This window comes from Poeciliopsis prolifica, unplaced genomic scaffold (genome assembly GCF_027474105.1).
Source record: "Poeciliopsis prolifica strain line A6 unplaced genomic scaffold, Auburn_PproV2 SCAFFOLD016, whole genome shotgun sequence".
Taxonomy (NCBI): Eukaryota; Metazoa; Chordata; class Actinopteri; order Cyprinodontiformes; family Poeciliidae; genus Poeciliopsis; species Poeciliopsis prolifica.
This window is the reverse complement of record NW_026562391.1, coordinates 4,578,431-4,595,600: the sequence shown is the minus strand read 5'-3', so window position 1 is coordinate 4,595,600 and position 17,170 is coordinate 4,578,431. Positions and strand designations below refer to the sequence as shown.

The window sequence follows — 17,170 nt, the reverse complement described above, 5'->3', positions numbered from 1 at the left end:
GTAGGTTCTCTGAGAATTAATATATGGAAAATAACACTGAATAAAACAAAGTTTTATGATCACAAAAAATGGGAACTTTTGTATCATGCCTTTTACTTTAGGTATTATACCTAAAGTAAGGCGAGATTCTTCCCCAAACCAGGTTTGGGTCCTGCTCTGCCTTTAGTGTTTTAATGATTCTACACAGAGAACAGGAAAGCCAAAAGGTACCACGTAAAGTTGTGCTAACCTTTTAATTAGAAATAACAAATAGTGGAGTAATAGTTCAGTCTGAAGATGAAAGAAAGAAAGGTTCGACTGTTTCTCCACCTGCTCGGTTCCTATCAAGCACATTGATCAGGATTGACACAACGGAGTTGGAAGACGTTAAACAAAAGAGAGAAAAGTTCACCTGTTAGTTAGAAGTCTGACTTTGCAATAATATGCAGGGTTTACTTTGGGCTTGGACCATGCTGAGGTTTTGAACCCTCGATCTGAACTCTAATGGTGAGAACGTTCTTTCCACCTTCAGTTCTGTTTTCTAATTGATTCCTATCCTAATGGCCCACATCCTTAAATCATCTGTGGGAGGCCTGATTAAGTGTAAATGTCTTTAAATAAATTGTGTTTTGTAGATTTTTGTCTCTTTGTCCTGTTTTTGTAACAAGGTTAAAATGTGTCTGTTTTTGCCATTTTCAAAATTTTGATCAACATTGTTTCTCTTCCATACAAATTGCCAACAAAAACACAAAAGTCAACTAAGAGTCAATCTACACTTTTTTGTTTGTTTGTTTTACAAATTTGCACTTGGCCACAGGATGTTTGCTGAAGTTATTTTTAAAGAAGCTACACCTACTTCTGCATGCCTGTTATGATGCACCACCTTTTAGCTGTCACACACCGGCAGAGTGTGTTTTGACTCAACTATTGCTCGGCGTCAGGTCAATAGGACGCTCTGGTTGTTGTGACTCTTCCTGGCCGTCTTTCAAGACATTCAACAAATCCATTGAAAGGTGAGAAAACCTAGAAAATGCAGATTAGGAGAAGACATGAACATTAAATGCTCTGGTACTAAAAAGACAGCAACAGTGCTGTGTGTCGAACACTTAATCCCAGACTCTAACAAGAAGTCAAAAATTCACAGTTGTATCAGGAAAACCTTTCAATTAGCTTTTATTACGACATACAGATTAAAGGTAACTTTTCTGAAATTAATCTTTAAACATCTAGTGGGCATAAGTTCTCATGTCTGTAAATGTTTTTATTTGTTTGATGTTACACTCTTAGCTTATGATGTTTTCATAAGCTGTAAGCAGAAAAACATAATGAACATGAACAAAACTTTAAAAACATAATCCTATGAATAACACTGAGGTACTGAGACAAATGACATTTTCAATAATATTATAATTAATTAAGAGGCACCTGTATATGGAGTTTTGTGCGTATTTCCTACAAGTATAACGCTAGAACAGGTATCATGTATCACTGTGAAAGAGAAATGCTTATGTTGTGTATGGAACGAATCCTGAAGGACTAAAAGCCTTTCAGTGTGGAGAAGATTCAGCTGCAGTCTGAAAACAGATCACATTACATAAGCTTTTCATAAAATAGGTAGGGGACAGGTTCAACAAGGTCTGCAATCTTAGGATGTTTTGACTTGCGTCCTTCGCATTCACTTCATAATAAAAATGACGCATTACGTCCAAGTTCTGGCAACATCTCCAACCCCATAAGGTGTTGTTTGTAAAGTTACACATTGCAAAAAAACAAACAAAAAAAATAACAGCAATGTTTTAGGTTATTTAGTCCACTAAAATAAATTGGGCTCCATTTGATCAAAGACATATTTTCACTATGTTATGCATATATCTCCAAATGTCACAGTTCCAGCATTGATAAATATTTAGTTCACAAACCAAACATTCAGCTGCAGACCAAATGTCTTTGCTCACAGCTAAGTATTCTCTTGTTTTGTTAAGTGGAAGTGGACTGTCAAAATAAAAGCTGGGTCTGCAAACGTCTGCGTGTCTTCAGTGTTTCGAGATGTAGTCTGGGATAGAGTTTGGAGCTGTGACATTTTGCAATTTAACAAATAACATATAATTTTGAAAAATGAACAAGCTGAAGAATGTTGCAGAATTTCAACGTCCAGAAGTGAAAGCCTGATTAAGACGTATCCACACAGAGACTCCACCTTCCCAAGGTGGTAGAAAATGCTAGACTTAAGATCAAGAAGGACTTTCCAATAAAAGCTGATAAACTGGTCATGTTCAATAAACTGAACATGGCAATCATTAATGAAAAGCAGAGGACAACCGTTGTAATCAATCTCGCTCTGGAAACATCAAGAAAAAGGAAAACAAGAGAGTACAGAAAAACCAAGTGCATCAGAGTAAAATGAATTCAATATATGTTTATCCACCACATACAACTTACAATTATGCATTTTCCTTCCACCTTGCGTTTAAACTCTACCCGATATTGATTTAATACAATCTTCAAAGGCAAAACGGTTCAAGCGGTGTGGAGAGTCTCGAGAGGCAATGCCCAACACAACCAAATCAATATCTATTGAAACGTTTGACGGGTTCTGATCCAGCTGAAGAGTGATGGGGATTGACTGGATTCTACTGATTGGGACAAGATTGACGTGCGCAAAACACACTGCTCCCGTTTGGTTGACGTCATCAAAATGAACAGAAATAGCCGTGCTGACAAAGAACAATGGTTAAAATGACTCAGCTAAGAAGCATGCCGGTGAGGCCTATTGATGAGTCAGCATTTCACCTGCTGGACTGGTTAAGCTTTCATACCCAAAGAATCCAAAAATCACATCCTGGCTGTCCACTGTGACAAAGATCGAAAGGGGTCCTGTCTGTCAACAGTCCACGGCAATAGTCCTGCCATAATTTATGTATGGGATTAGGACTTTGACTGGACCATTCCAGAACATCTGCCCTGTTGTCTTAAAACCACTTCTGTATATCTTCAACTGGATGCCTCAAGTTGTTGACTTGCTTAAAAAAAAAAAAAAAAAAGCTCTCCGAAGTCAGTCTTGCAGTTGGAAACAAATTTCCCAATATTTTGCTGGACTTACTTATTTTATCTTCTGCCTCTGCAGGCCTTCAAGGCCCTGCTCCTTTTACTTAACCTTGGAGTCTCCTTGAGTCTTGATTTGAGTTTTCCTCAACGGGAGAATTCTCATTGCCAAGCTCCCATAAAGCTTTGACTGGTAGAGAAACAACCAGAGGCAGTGTGTGCTTCGCCTCTTCCGTCTTGACTGCTGAAGTTTTTAACTTCTTCAGATTAGTCAAAGGAGTTCTGGTGTCCTCTTTCAGTAATCTCCTCCTCATAGTGTCAGTTTGTAAGGACGGCCTGATCTGAGGATATTTACACTTGCACCATATTCCTTCTGTTTCTTGATGAAGAATTTAAAGGGGTACTACATACTTTCTCCTTGAGAGACAGAGAGAGGAGCTACACAAGGGCCTTTCACGTTTTTTATCCAACAGAAAGTTTACAACCAGGTCTTTTTCCTACTTATTTGTGCTGCCTTATGTCACACCTCATTCCACTACATTTTGTTGTTCTACTACATAAAACCACAACATAATTTACTAAAATGTGTTGTTGCATTGTAGGTGACTCAGACAAGCATTTTTTAAAAATACATTCAAATGACACAGCACATAATTTAACCTGCCCAGTTTAGATAGATATGTCACAGCCTATTTTTGTCAGATGATACTCTTACAGAGCGAACGTGACCTTATGCCGTGTTACAGACACAATGAGTTTTGTTTTGGAAAGAAGTCAAGCATCACTTTGAAATGCCCCAACCTGATAGACAACTTTTCATGCATTCCTCTATGCTGCACTCAGCCTTCTTTTTTTATCTTTATCTTTTGACAAGCTTGGTATCACAGTTTACTTCTACTTCTTCAATGAAAGGAATCAGAAGAACCGCTGGACATAATTGATATTTTACGTTTTGTAATCATATTTGTTTCACTTTTTTGACAGATAAAATGGAAAAAGGTAACGGACCTCCTCCAGATACCGAGGGTACTTCGGAAATTCCAGATATCCCAGCGCCACCGTATCCTGGCCCGCCTTTGGACCCCAGTGTGCTCACCAGTCAGCCTGTTGGTCATCCTGCTGCTCAGAATGATGTTCAATACGACAACCGGCCAGTGTCCAAGTCTGTTCGTCAGGAACATTCCCAGGCTGTTAATCAGCAGAATCCTCAGCCTATTGCTCAGCCTGTTGGTCAGCAAAGCGAACAGCCAACCTCTTCACTCCAGGTGAATATTGTTGAGCACCAACCTGGAGTTCAGCAATACCCCCAACCTGGAGCTCAACAAAACCCCCAACCTGGAGTTCAGCAATATCCCCAACCTGGAGTTCAGCAATATCCCCAACCTGGAGTTCAGCAATATCCCCAACCTGGAGCTCAGCAATATCCCCAACCTGGAGTTCAGCAATATCCCCAACCTGGAGTTCAGCAATATCCCCAACCTGGAGTTCAGCAATATCCCCAACCTGGTAAGAGATCAGAGACCATATCAGTGTCATCAAACCTGCATGATCATAAGGGAAAACTAAGTTATTGTGTATCTTCATGTATGTTTTTGCTGTAATCTTTTGATCAGTTTAAACTTGATTCAGTTAACTCCAAGTTCAATGTTTTTATGTGTCCAGCTCAGCAACTAGTTGTGCAGTATGTTGCCACAACACAACAAAATCTTCACTCAGGTGAGCCTATTGTTTGTCAGGTTTGTTTCTCATTACAGAAAATTTGATTAAAGTTTAAAATATGTATACCAGTGTTTCAGAGATGGTGATGGGTCTTACCAATATATTACTGAATTGGACAGTGTCTATTGGTTGTGATGTGTCGACTACATCACTTTTACATTACTTTGGATTTAGTCATGTGAACTAAATCATACTGTTATGATGTAGTTTTGTCTTTTAGTTGCTTCCATTTCCAGATCAGTTGTTGCTGTGGGTCCAATGGTCACGAGATGTCCAATCCGTCATATATATGGACTGTGTGTTTTAACAAAGTGTGCTTGACAGGTAACCATGTGTTGTTGGTGCAGCACATGCCCACTGACGTTGCTGGAAGTATGCTTTGTCCGCATTGCAAGAACAATGTTGTGACCTCCATCGAATACAAAGTGGGCCTGCTAACCTGGATCATTTTTGGAGTGCTGTTGCTTTTGTGAGTACAAACTACCACATAGGAATGCACAGAATGTCAGGTGGCATGTTCTTTACAAACTATGATTCTACTGCCCCCAAGAGGCACTGATATGCCATTACATATAAACACGATTTGCAGAGAATTATGAATAAATGCAGGTGCTTAAGTATAAAGCCCTGGCACAGCATCCAACTCTTACTTTAGAAAATAAAAGGAATAACTCCTCAAGCTCAAGTAGGAATTTTACTTTTTCCTTCACAACTCAGCAAACAACTCATGGTGAGCCAAATATTTAATGACCTAAATGTAATTGTGCTCATGATCAATCATGATTCCTTTTATCCTGTGCTTCACATCAGCTGCTGGCCGTGCAGTTGTATCCCCTTCTGCGTGAATTCCTGCAAGGATGTGCAGCATTCCTGCCCAGAGTGTAACAACGTCCTGTACCTCTACAAGCGGAGGTGAAATCCATTAGTGCCTGACACGCGTGCTGGACATCCATTAAGAAGGACTGTAAATACATTTATTAAGTTTTTCTCATGTCTTTTATCAAGCTGTTAAAACGTGACATGAACTTATACTGCTTCACTCTGAATTATGTTTCATTGCTAAAAGGTTATTTTTATAACTGGGTACGACCATTTAACTCAAGAGCAGGAGAAATTGTGTTTTCTCTGACAATAAAAGCTGCAATAGGAAACTTAAAGAAATGAGTTTGACACTTTAAAAACTGTCACTATGTTGTCACAGTTTAATGTACCACGGGGTGTTGTCGTCTCTAGAAATAACCAATCAGAGCCAGGAGGAGGGTGGTAGCGCTGTCCATCATGCTTGTGTACAGGATGCATGGTGTGAGCCTTGCTAACAAGGGAAAAACAACTTACAGCTACAGGAAAGCTAATTATCTGTCGACATCTTTGGCTTTGCTAAACAGCCTGAGCTTTTATGACAGGCTCTGCTGGCAGTGAGAAGCTGAAGTGTGGCAGAGAGTAAGAGGGAGGCTGTGTGCGAACAGAGGTATGATTGACAGCGCTAACCTCCTCCTTCTAGCTCTGATTGGTTGTTTCTGACAGACAGTGTATTTCTGCATGACAGTGGGACCACAGGCAGGAGGCCATGCTCTACTATCACAACATAGTGACAATTTTACAAATTTGTAAAAAAAACATTTTTTTGATGAAAGTTACATTACATAAAGCAGATTTAAATGTGAAAGTAAAACTGTGCTCATCATCATGTTATTGAATATCTCCATAGTAGACGGCTTTTGTTGAAATATTGATGTTTTATTGAAACCCTGAAAGAAGGTTTTTTTATTTACCTCTGCATATACGAACAAATTATTTTATAATTTTACAACTGGAGCATTAGCCAATGTGTTAAACATATCAAAAGATATTTAAAACCTAATAAAAAAAAAGATTTGCATGAATGTATGTTTTTAATAAAATGTAATATGCTCAAATCTTTTGCTTACATTTACTTAGTGATTATTGCTCAACACTATGCATGTAAATAGTAAATAATCATGATTAAATCAAATTCCAAATTTCAAGATGTAATTTTGACTTTTTAGACCAAACATGCTCATTTAAAATTCTGTTTTATATTTTATGCGTTGATTTAGGTCAGGATGTAATTTTGTTTTCGATAGTAGATTTCTTTGACTGTAAATAGCACATTTTACAATTGTTCAAAAAAACTTAAATGAATCTCATTCCATGTAAAATTAAACAAAATCCTAAAATATTCAAAAAGAAAACTGAAAAAGTTTTTTTTGTGTGTGTTTGTGTGCTTATTGATGAAGGCTTCCTTGCACAGGACAAAGTTTTATTTAACAGGATGGAGAGTTGAATGACAATCTTTCCACGAGTAAATACCGCCCTTCTTCACAGAAACTGGCCTCTGTCTGAACCCCCGACCCTTTTGACCCATCTCGCTCTTGTCAACTCAATATCATGCCTCTTCCCACCTCATGAGTTTCAGGCATTGCAAGAGTTGAGAAGTTATTAAAATTGACTGTTAGATTTTGGCTTTCTGGCTCAACAAAAATGCCTCACACACCAATGCCTTTATGGACGGCACCTTGTCATGACATTCCCTGTGTCCTTCTTTATCCCCTCATGCAGGGGGTTGGAGATTACTTCTCTCTTAACAGACTTAATTGAATCATGTCTTCCAGGGTGTTATGCAACACTCTCCACTGGGATGGTCACATGGCCAAGGGCTCACCTGTGTTTAGAGCGACCATCTGCTCTTTCTCAATCGAGATGCCCGTTTTCTGCAGCATGCGTCCCATCTTCATCTCCATTTCAGCTCTTAATATCACGGCACTTCATCATCCATCAGCAAATATCCCCCACAGTTTAGAAGGGACTGAGAAGTAAAATGTTGTGGGAGCAAGAAGGAGGGGAGTAACGTCAAGATGAAATAACGCCAAGACGTGCAAACAAAGTGATTAATGCTAGACAGGCTGTGAACTGCCATGCTTATGTACTGAGCTTATTTCCTCTTTTCTTCCTGGTGAGACAGGTGCAACAGCTAATCATGCTGCCCGCGTGTGTGTGGGCGAGCAGAGGTAAGCTGGGACTGCATCTCTCTCTCTCTCTGTTGACACCTCCGCAGATTCAGCGTGAAGCTGGGAGAGAGAGAGAGAGAAAAAGCAACTCAGACATGCAGACTGCACGAACAGAAAGATGAGGACAGAGGGAGTGAGAGAGAAAGGAGTGAAAGAGGCTGAAGATATATTTTGACCGTGTGGGTGTGTGAAGTCTCGAGGCATGCATCATAATTGTGGGTTCTTCTTCTTCTTCTTCGCGGAGCAGCTGGACAAGTCACTACATCAGCAAGACAGCGGAGGTCTTTCAAAGTGTGCTGTTGTACTTTTAAGCAGTCAGAGCTGAAAGGAAAGGCAGCGACAAAATGGAAACCGCTTTGTTTCTGCTGCCTCAAGGACTTCATTAAGTGAGAGTCTGAAAACACTCAAGAGACTTAAGTCATGTCAAACAATGATGTGTGGGAAATGATAAAATATCTGCACTGTGAGTAACCCAGAATTCAAATCAAGAATTCATCTGAGGTGAGTTTTACTTCTTTGTCTGAAATGTGAAACCATAAGAAAGCACTGATTTTCAGCTGTTGTTGTATTTTGGTACAAGCTTTCTGCATCAAGCTTGTACCAGTTAAATTAAAGGTGCATCTTAATGCTTTGGTGAGGGCTGGGGAATGCATTATATTCATTAAATCAATCCGAGTGTGAATAATTATTGTGTGTGTGTGTGTGTGTGTGTGTGTGTGTGTGCAGACTGTTGTGTTGTTCTGTGCTTTTAGGTACTGAACTCGACTCCTGAAAAGCCCAGTATGCAATGTAACCAGCCCACGCTGTTTCCCATTTCCATGGAAACTATTGCCCAGTGCTGAAACCTGTGCTATTCTGTGGAGCGAGAGTGTGCATGTGTGTGTTTGAACAACATCACACAAGAGGCTTGTGGAATAAAAGCAGAAATTGCCGTTTCCACCATTTTTCTCATAATGAAGATGTGACGTGGACCTGAATGGATGAAATTACTTGTTGCTTATCTAACTCTAACTGTGTCTCTCTTTGCCCTGTTTTCCTTGTTTGTCGCCAAGATGGCCGTCAGCCCTTTTGTCATCTGCCTCCTGACTTTGATCAGTTGCAGCTCGTCTCAGCCCACTCCCCCGCCTCCCCGAGGATGCAGCGTGGGCGTGGAAGCCCCCTACAGAGTGCTGTGTGACCTAGAGGCGGTCTGGGGCATCGTCCTTGAGGCCGTGGCCTGCAGCGGCGGCCTCACCTCTTTGGTTCTTGCGGTGTTGCTCATCGTCAAGCTGCGTGGGGTTTCTGACCCGGCCAGGCGCTCTGGCCTCGGCCCTCTGCTCCTGCTCCTGGGGACCCTCCTCGGGATCTTCACCATCTCTCTGGCTTTCTTGGTGGGGAAGACCCAGGTGCTCTGCGTGGTGCGCAGGGCCTTTTGGGGACCCCTCTTTGCCCTCTGCTTCTCCTGCTTACTAGTGCAAGGTGTGAGACTCAGGAGGCTGGTGGCCGGGAAGTCAAGCCCCACTGGGAGCACGCTGGCAGCGCTAGGACTGGCATTGGCTTTGGTTCAGGGGATAATCTCAGCTGAATGGGTTCTGTTGACTGTCGTGAGAGAGGGTCATCCAGCATGCGAGTATCCTCCCTTAGACTTTGCTCTGATGTGCAGCTACACTCTGGGCCTGCTCCTCATAGCCATGGGTCTCTCTCTCGGAGTGGTGCTCTGCGGAGGAGAGTTTGGAGAAGATGAAGGAGATGGCAGAGAAGAAGACAGAGAAGGAGAGACAGAAAAGCGACAATGGAAGTGTAATGCCGTCTGGGTCTTTCTGTCCAGTTTGGCGTCTGCATTGCTTTGGGTGGCCTGGCTGGGGTTCTACCTTTACGGCAACCAGGCGTTGAGAGGGAAAGGGAGCAGGGAAAGAGGCGGGAACAAGGATGCAAAAGTATTGGATGAGCCTGCTCTGGCTGTGGCCTTGGTGATCCAGGGCTGGATCCTGCTGCTGTTCCACGCGATCCCAGAGTCCCACCTGTGTCTCCAAAATCCAACACAATCCGACACGCAAGATTTCTTCGACACCGGCCGCGCGTCACCTGCTCCTCATTTCGGCGATGACCACCCCGCACATTCTCACCAGTCTTTTCAAGAAAACCAGGCCTTCTCAATGGAGGAGCACAGTGCAAGTAAGCCCAATGTGAGCTTGTGGTTCTGTTTGTTATGTCAGTGGCCGATGGTCATGCTACTCAAGGAATTTCCAACATGTCTTAGATGTTCACCTGTTGCCACTTGTGTAATTGAATAAGTGAATCATAAACAGATTTCTGCAGAGCTCGGTGGAAGTAATGAAGCAGAGGGCAGGGCAATGCATTTAATTAATAATAATAATAATAATATATATATATATATATATATATATAATATATATATATATATATATATTATATATATATATATATATATATATATATATATATCTGAAATAAGTTTTACAGTAAGCTGTGAAACCACTGAGTCTGGGCAATCTAAAGAAAAGTGAACACAGTGAAAACAGTCACCCAGTGCAGTTTCTCTATAAAATAGGAAGACTAAGCGATTTTGAAAAGGTTTGACATTTTCAGACAATTATGTGATCAGACCTATAGGATAGGTAGACTGACATTCCTTGCAGAATGTGAAAACCATATGTTAGAAGCTAAGTGGATAAAATTAATTATATCCAGTTCAGCATCTCTAACAACTATTGGTCCAAAGTGCCTAAAAATAGACCTCACACAACAAGTGCAAACCGACACAATGGACTTCTAAAAATAGCTCATCCTCACAGGGAGGAAGATGTTAACACCAAGTAGCATTTCCAACAGCCTGGTTCCCACTAGCAATAAATACATGGAGGGGTAATTTAAACTACCAGCTTTTAATGGAGAATCTCAAATTGAGTAGTAAATCAACATAGATCTATATTAGTTTGTGTTCAAAAAACACAGCAGCAATGCATTCATAATCTTCATTAAGCTATATTAATGTACATGAATCTAAAACGTTTGCCTGAAAAAGTGTCTTTCTATTTTCATTGAAACATTTCTATCATAAATTTAAAGAAGCGGGGAGATTATAGTGTTTTTGTCACAGTAGCATGTATTTAACATCAGTTCTGCCTGATTACATTTTAACTTTGGATTTCAAGAAAAAACACAGCAGGAGTCTATTGTAGTCAAACATTTATTTTTACTAGCAATCATTCCAAGTTTTAAATGCTAATCGTTAATGTAATTAAAATAAAGATGCGGTCACAAACTGCTTTACAGACTATTTCTACAACTAAAAGTGGCGTTTTATGAATGAATGTATGCGAAAGTTAAAGGACTCAAGTTTCACACCTCTGAGGTGGAAAAAAATAAATGTCAGCTCCGTTGCTCGCGTTCAATACAACAAACAGATTGCTTTGTAAAAGTATATTTATGAAGCCGAAATAACTTATCTCATTTTGTACAGTTTAGACCGTAGGTGTGCTTTGGTTTTATCTTAAATGAACAATTCAAGAAAATCAATAATGCTGGCTGTTTAAACTTAGCAAGTCATTATGAATTATTGGCCATCAATAATGCAATAATCTTCCTGTTTTGCCACCTAGTGGACAGACAACGTAAGTTCACAACTCTTCAAGGTGAAAACCACAACCAAAGCCATAACGTTGTCTGAAGTTTCACATTTGGCAGGGATTTTTAAAAAAATCTAGTTTCCGAATCAAATGATGCTAATGGCAAATGGTGAAACTGTACCTACCAACCTACAGATGTTTATCAAAAATCTGTCGGGAATCTCTGAAGGAATTTATCTACTTACTTTGGATCAACTTAGATTGGATTATGAAACTGACATCACTGTCAGGCCCTGTGTTGTTTTGGGATTTGATTTATTGACTCTAGTTGTATTATTATTCTGTGCTCCTTAGTCTATTTCTTTAATCACATCAGCCTGGTTTCTGTTTTATGAAACAGAAACAGTTTAAATACTGTGAGCGTTCAGCCTCACAGTATTTAAACACATTATATTCCATTGCTTCCCTGTCCAGTTTTTTTTTTGTTACCAGTTTCTGTGTTTTATGTTCTACCAATAAGTTTGTTTTTTTTTATCACCGTTTTTTTCATTAATCATTCATCACTACAAACTACCCAATGTCTCTGCCTTACTGCATTTGGGTCCACCATCAACACTCATCATGACAGTCACTTATTTTACTGCAAATCTAAACATATATGAGCAAAGTCATGAATTCATGTGAAAGCCTCTTTCATATATTTTTAGAATATATTTATTGTAAATGTGTGAATACGGGGAAGGCAGAAAATAGAAATGGATTGTTCCTCCAATCTAGTATATTTACATACTTTAGACAGCAAAAACAAAACCAAAAAACAAACCAAAACATATTTCAATCTGAGTCGCGTCGAGGTTTGAATATGTCCTTTGTTGTGGCTTTGTGTAAATCAAACCGCCCGTCTTGTGAAACCGCTTATTTTGCCAGGGTCGTCGGGGAAGGGGGCGTGGCTGGGGCTGCAAGGATAAGTACCTGCTGCACAAGACAAAAAACCCAATTATATCTGAAATGTCTGAATATCCACCAGCCTTCACAAGACAGAAATTTGTGAGTCATTCCTCTTCAACTAATCACTACATTTTTCTGAACCCAGCTGCACTTATCAGGAGTTGATCTTTGATGAGACATAATGTTGACTGCAATGTTGCATTCTGCATTCTGCAGGAAGCTGCTGGTATGCGGTGTTTACGGTACGGTTGATATTTAGGAATCAGAGTTAATTACAGGGGCAACCAAGTGCCTGATAAAAGTTAAAAGGTGATGCAGCACATTTTAAAATGTGGAAACGTTTTACTGTCAGCAGAATCCTTTCTGTTTAAGTTGCTCCAAAGTTTAGTCTCCTTTACATATCTCTAAAAATAAAACTGGAGTCTTACTTCCTTTCATTATTGATTAAGCTTCTTAAAATAAAAAAAATCACAGTTTAGCTGTGCACAAATTGAACATAATTTTCATTTCTATCTTCGTGAAAACAGATCCCAAACTCGAGCCAGGCATGTTTTGTGGTGCTCCTCCAAACCCGCTGAAAACACTTTTCTTTTGTCACAGTAATGACATAAAATATCAACGTTGCCTTGGAGACCGCAGTGTCTGTGGGCTTTGGCAGTGAGCAGCCGCTCCAGACAGAGAGGGAACTGATATCACAGAAAAACATACAAGACTTCAGAGGGGCTCCAAATTAACCGACTGCAAAACGGATTCAGCAGCAACCATCTGTTTGTTTCCTCTCAACCGTCTCGTCCCTCTCCTGCAGCATTTCAGTACCGCTGAATTTCTGATGAAGCCATTCTCACGCACAGTTATTCTTAAAGCAGCACAATGAGTCAGAAACAGGCGCTGAAATAATGGCCGTTCAGACTGCGTGCCATCCAGCAGGCCGTCGTTTTCAAAAGTGATACTGGGCTTTCTTTCTGATGTGCTTAAATGTAAAATGTCTTGAAAGTTTATTTTGATGTTACAGCTCAGAGAACAAACGCAGAAAAAGCAAAGCAAATCTTTGTGATTCATCATTTTTGATCAGTTTTACAATAAAATTAGCAAAGACCGCAGCTAATGTGTTACATTTTCTCTTTTCTTTGTTATGATCTGTTATTGGGAACAGCATAAACTAGCCACTACAGCTATGCTAATGGGTATCTAGTTAAATGATGCTTGATTTGGTTAGTCATCCCTGTTGTTGCTATTGCCAGTAAATGTTAAGAAAAGCGTTATCTCGTCAGTAAAAAAATAACAATGCAGAGGAGCAAGAAAGAAAAGGCTGTCAGCAGAGGAAAAAGAGAATAAAATGGCTTCCTGCATGATCCCTGGTCCTCAGCTGACTCATCCATCCTAAGGAAAGCTTCATGTGAAAAATGTTTTTTCTTCTTTTTTTTTGTGGTCCTCGCAGGGTAATGCTCAACATTTCACGACGACGCAAATTACGAAGGAAGATTTTTTTTTTTAAATGTCTGCATTCCAAGATTTTTATTCAGTCCTTTTTGACTTACCCACACGTAGTAAAATTTAGAAAGACGTTTGTGCAGAAGAGCCCCTGTGTTGGTGAAAATCTTTCCACTGCAAAAGTGGTTGGAGAAATTTAAGCTATTGTGAAAGTCAGACTGTTTTGTTAAAATAATTAACAGAATCTCTTATGTTTGACTGAGCTAAACATCTGGGTAATGAGAAACACATTGTCATGTACTAGTCTTCTTCTTGGCAATTTTAAACAAAACCAATTATTAAATAGAGGATTTGTTTATGTGATTAATTGATTTTAAAGGGCTGTTTTCTAGAAGAATCGAATTGTCAGTCTGCAGTTTATGTACACAAATCTCAGTGAATTAAATATTTTTCAGGTTAAACATATATTTGAAAAACGACATACTTTATCAATATACTTTATCTTGATTACTAGAATCAAGAAGTCATTTGAGGAGGATGGAGTGTCCTCCCGTTTGTGTAATTTGTGAGAATTCAACAGTAGTAGGCAGAAGCAGTAGTCTGCCTCCGTCAGTGTGTGAATGTGTGTGTGAAGCGCTTTGGGGCTCTCTGGACTTAATAAAGCGTTGTACAAGTACAGCGGTTAAATCTATACTCCTAAAATGTTATAATTATCTCTTCAAGGAGGGGAAAATCTCATCACTTGGAAACAAGTCATAATAATGCACTTCATGCTGATGGTTTAAATAAATCTTGCTAAATAATATCCGAAATTAGCAAATTTGATCGCTCACAATGAGGCTCTTGTAGACGTGGGTATAATGACCTACATTTACTTGAGTAAATTGTTTTACAGTATTTCAACTGCAATGTACTTTTCTGCAATGTACTTTTTGCTTTAACTTGAATAAGGTTATTATGAGCAGAGTACTGCTACTCTTACTGGAGTAGAATCTTTCTATACTCTTCACACTGTGAGGGACTTCACCAAATGAAGAACAAACATGTTTGAACCAAAAATGCAACACATACATACAAACATCTGCAGTTCATGGCAAAATGAAACTTCATCTTTGTACTCGAGCTTCATTTTTCTAAAGCTGTTTTCTATTTGCTGAGCCTTTTGTGCCACTTGGAGGTCAGCAGTCTTTTAGATTTTGTCACTGAAGGTGTTTTTTACTCTGTTCAAACATAACATCAAATACTGTGAATACTGGTTTCATAAGTTTTATGTAGAAAAAAAATAACTTAATTTGGAAAATCGGTCACTGTTACTTGAGCATTTCATTCAATTTATTCACCCATTTAAAACCAAGGCATGCCTCAAATACATCCAGCTGCACAGATGTGTTTGAGGGGATTTTAGAAACATAACTTTTTTTTTTCTTCGCATGTTTTGCATCGACCATTCTTGCAGCTGCCCGAAGTGGAACGTACCACAGCGGCCATGGCAGTATGCGCCCAGGCATCGCCTACAGAGGCCACGTCTACCAGCCGACTGAGATGGCTTTGGTCATGAACGGCGGTACTGTGAGTATCGACAGGCACAAACACTCCGCATCCTTAAATCTGTAAATATGTCCCTAAATATTCCTGTGTCTCTTGCAGATGCCCACAGCTCCCATTAACTACACCGGGAGGCGCTTATGGTAACACAAGACAGGATTACAGTCAAGTCACTTTTGTGATGCTGAAGAGTTTCCTGTTACCGAAGAAGAAGTGTTTCAGTGTGTTTGTGTTTCTGCACATGTTTTAATATTATATTCAAAAGACAACTACAAATAGTATTTCAGACTAACTTTTTAGCTTATTTTACAGATTGAGGCGACAGCACGACATATGACAAGGATGGAGCATAGTGGCCGTATTTCCACTGAGGAATACATAAATATGACGAACAAGATTTATTTGAATGAGAATCACTGAACATGTCGAATTTGAACATGTGAAAGTCCAATTAACATGCTGAAGTAAACATCCTATTTAAGAACCTCGACACCAGTGCCACGGCGTCTGGTTTCTGTTAATAGGTGATGCTTACTTCAATAAAACTGCACTTTTGTCAAACTCAGCCTTTAGGACTTTAATGTAAATGACGAGCCTACAAAGCTTGCTTAATCTCTGTGTTGTATTTCAGGGTTCTTTCTTAGTGACCTTCTGACTCGCTGGGACACTTGGGCACACTTTTATTTAAAAACGTTGGATTATCAGGTGCTGTTAAGGGGTGAAGAAATGTCCCAACTTAGTAGTGGTATTTTAAGTGTTATGCTTTAAGGAAGCATATAATAAAAGCCATTTGATACTGCAATACCTAACCTGCACAGACAGTCATCAGTACAGAGATCGTGGTGGAATTGTGAGATTAAAGATTGTTTAAGTTGCATGTGAAAGCACAATGTGGGGGAACAGTATTTCATCTAAATGTTTGCATTTTATGGATGATTTTTTTAAAGTATTTAAAGTATTTTTATTTATACAAACATTTTTATGTACTATATATATATATATATATATATATATATATATATATATATATATATATGAGGTAGTTACTTGTTACAGTGGTTTTATAGTGAATTTATCATCTTAGATAAATAACTAATCAAATCAGTCATGTCTATTTAAAACCAACATAAAACTGGACGCTGCCTTATTAAAGAAAAATGAGACTGATTGCACATTTTCTCATGACTCCAGAGTATCTCAGAAACAAATTAGTAATGATCAAAACGAACCTAAAGAGCACGCTAGACTTTTTCTATTGGCAAATTTGGGAGATTTGTCATCAACAATTTTACTAAAAAAATAAAAAACAACAGAAAAAAGAAGTGGTTGCATTTCCTCTGTTTGATATTAAAGATGTCAACGCTTAGAACAACCCCAAATACTCCACTATGTTGTCCTGGTAGTCATGCTTCTTTGTTTTGCTGTTGGCTTATTATCAGCACAAGCTACACCAGTCAAATCTTATTAATAGATGGATCTCGATAAAATGTTTGTGTTATCTAGAAACTATCTGCAGCACCTGTTCCAGTACAACACTGAAAATGACATACCGTCTGCGCTCACTGCTCAGAGATGGTATGGTTTTTGGTAATTAGAAACTTTATGGCTTCCAGCGAATGAAGGACTTTGTTCTGGATTGGATTTTTGGAACTGGATTCCAAAAATCCAGTTCCAGAAATCTGAACATTGCATAAGACCAATAAAAGAAGCATTTTATTATAAAATCATATCACCTACTGAAAGCTACCGGACAGTTTGTCCTCTCAGCACTTGGCATGAATCACTGCGTCAGTATGGAGGAGACTGGCCTGCAGCTCTGCTCAGCAGTGAAGGAAGTCCTGCTTGCTCTAATAGTCACTTTGCTCTTTTGCATTGCTGGCTGTGGTGTCTCTTAACTCTATGTGCAGA

General features: G+C 39.3%; 2 protein-coding genes across 2 annotated transcripts; both read left to right on the top strand.

Annotated features, from left to right (window-relative positions):
• Positions 1–893: 893 nt before the first annotated feature.
• LOC129366994 (cell death-inducing p53-target protein 1 homolog) lies at positions 894–6,920 on the top strand. The gene is made up of 5 exons (XM_055041169.1): positions 894–992; positions 4,006–4,527; positions 4,684–4,737; positions 5,065–5,209; positions 5,551–6,920. The coding sequence occupies exons 2-5, from the start codon at positions 4,011–4,013 to the stop codon at positions 5,654–5,656; spliced, it is 822 nt and encodes a 273-aa protein (XP_054897144.1). The 5' UTR covers positions 894–992; positions 4,006–4,010; the 3' UTR covers positions 5,657–6,920.
• Positions 6,921–7,769: 849 nt separating this feature from the next.
• On the top strand, positions 7,770–16,226 carry gprc5bb (G protein-coupled receptor, class C, group 5, member Bb). The gene is made up of 4 exons (XM_055040983.1): positions 7,770–8,270; positions 8,822–9,923; positions 15,174–15,286; positions 15,365–16,226. The coding sequence occupies exons 2-4, from the start codon at positions 8,822–8,824 to the stop codon at positions 15,407–15,409; spliced, it is 1,260 nt and encodes a 419-aa protein (XP_054896958.1). The 5' UTR covers positions 7,770–8,270; the 3' UTR covers positions 15,410–16,226.
• Positions 16,227–17,170: the final 944 nt, after the last annotated feature.

Excerpts from the sequence above, each read along its gene's own strand:
- LOC129366994 (XM_055041169.1), top strand. The coding sequence starts at position 4,011 with ATGGAAAAAGGTAACGGACCTCCTCCAGATACCGAGGGTACTTCGGAA. Across the intron at positions 4,738-5,064 it reads ACAACAAAATCTTCACTCAG|GTAACCATGTGTTGTTGGTG; the intron begins GTGAGCCTATTG and ends TGTGCTTGACAG. Across the intron at positions 5,210-5,550 it reads TTTGGAGTGCTGTTGCTTTT|CTGCTGGCCGTGCAGTTGTA; the intron begins GTGAGTACAAAC and ends GCTTCACATCAG.
- gprc5bb (XM_055040983.1), top strand. The coding sequence starts at position 8,822 with ATGGCCGTCAGCCCTTTTGTCATCTGCCTCCTGACTTTGATCAGTTGC. Across the intron at positions 9,924-15,173 it reads AATGGAGGAGCACAGTGCAA|CTGCCCGAAGTGGAACGTAC; the intron begins GTAAGCCCAATG and ends CCATTCTTGCAG. Across the intron at positions 15,287-15,364 it reads TGGTCATGAACGGCGGTACT|ATGCCCACAGCTCCCATTAA; the intron begins GTGAGTATCGAC and ends TGTCTCTTGCAG.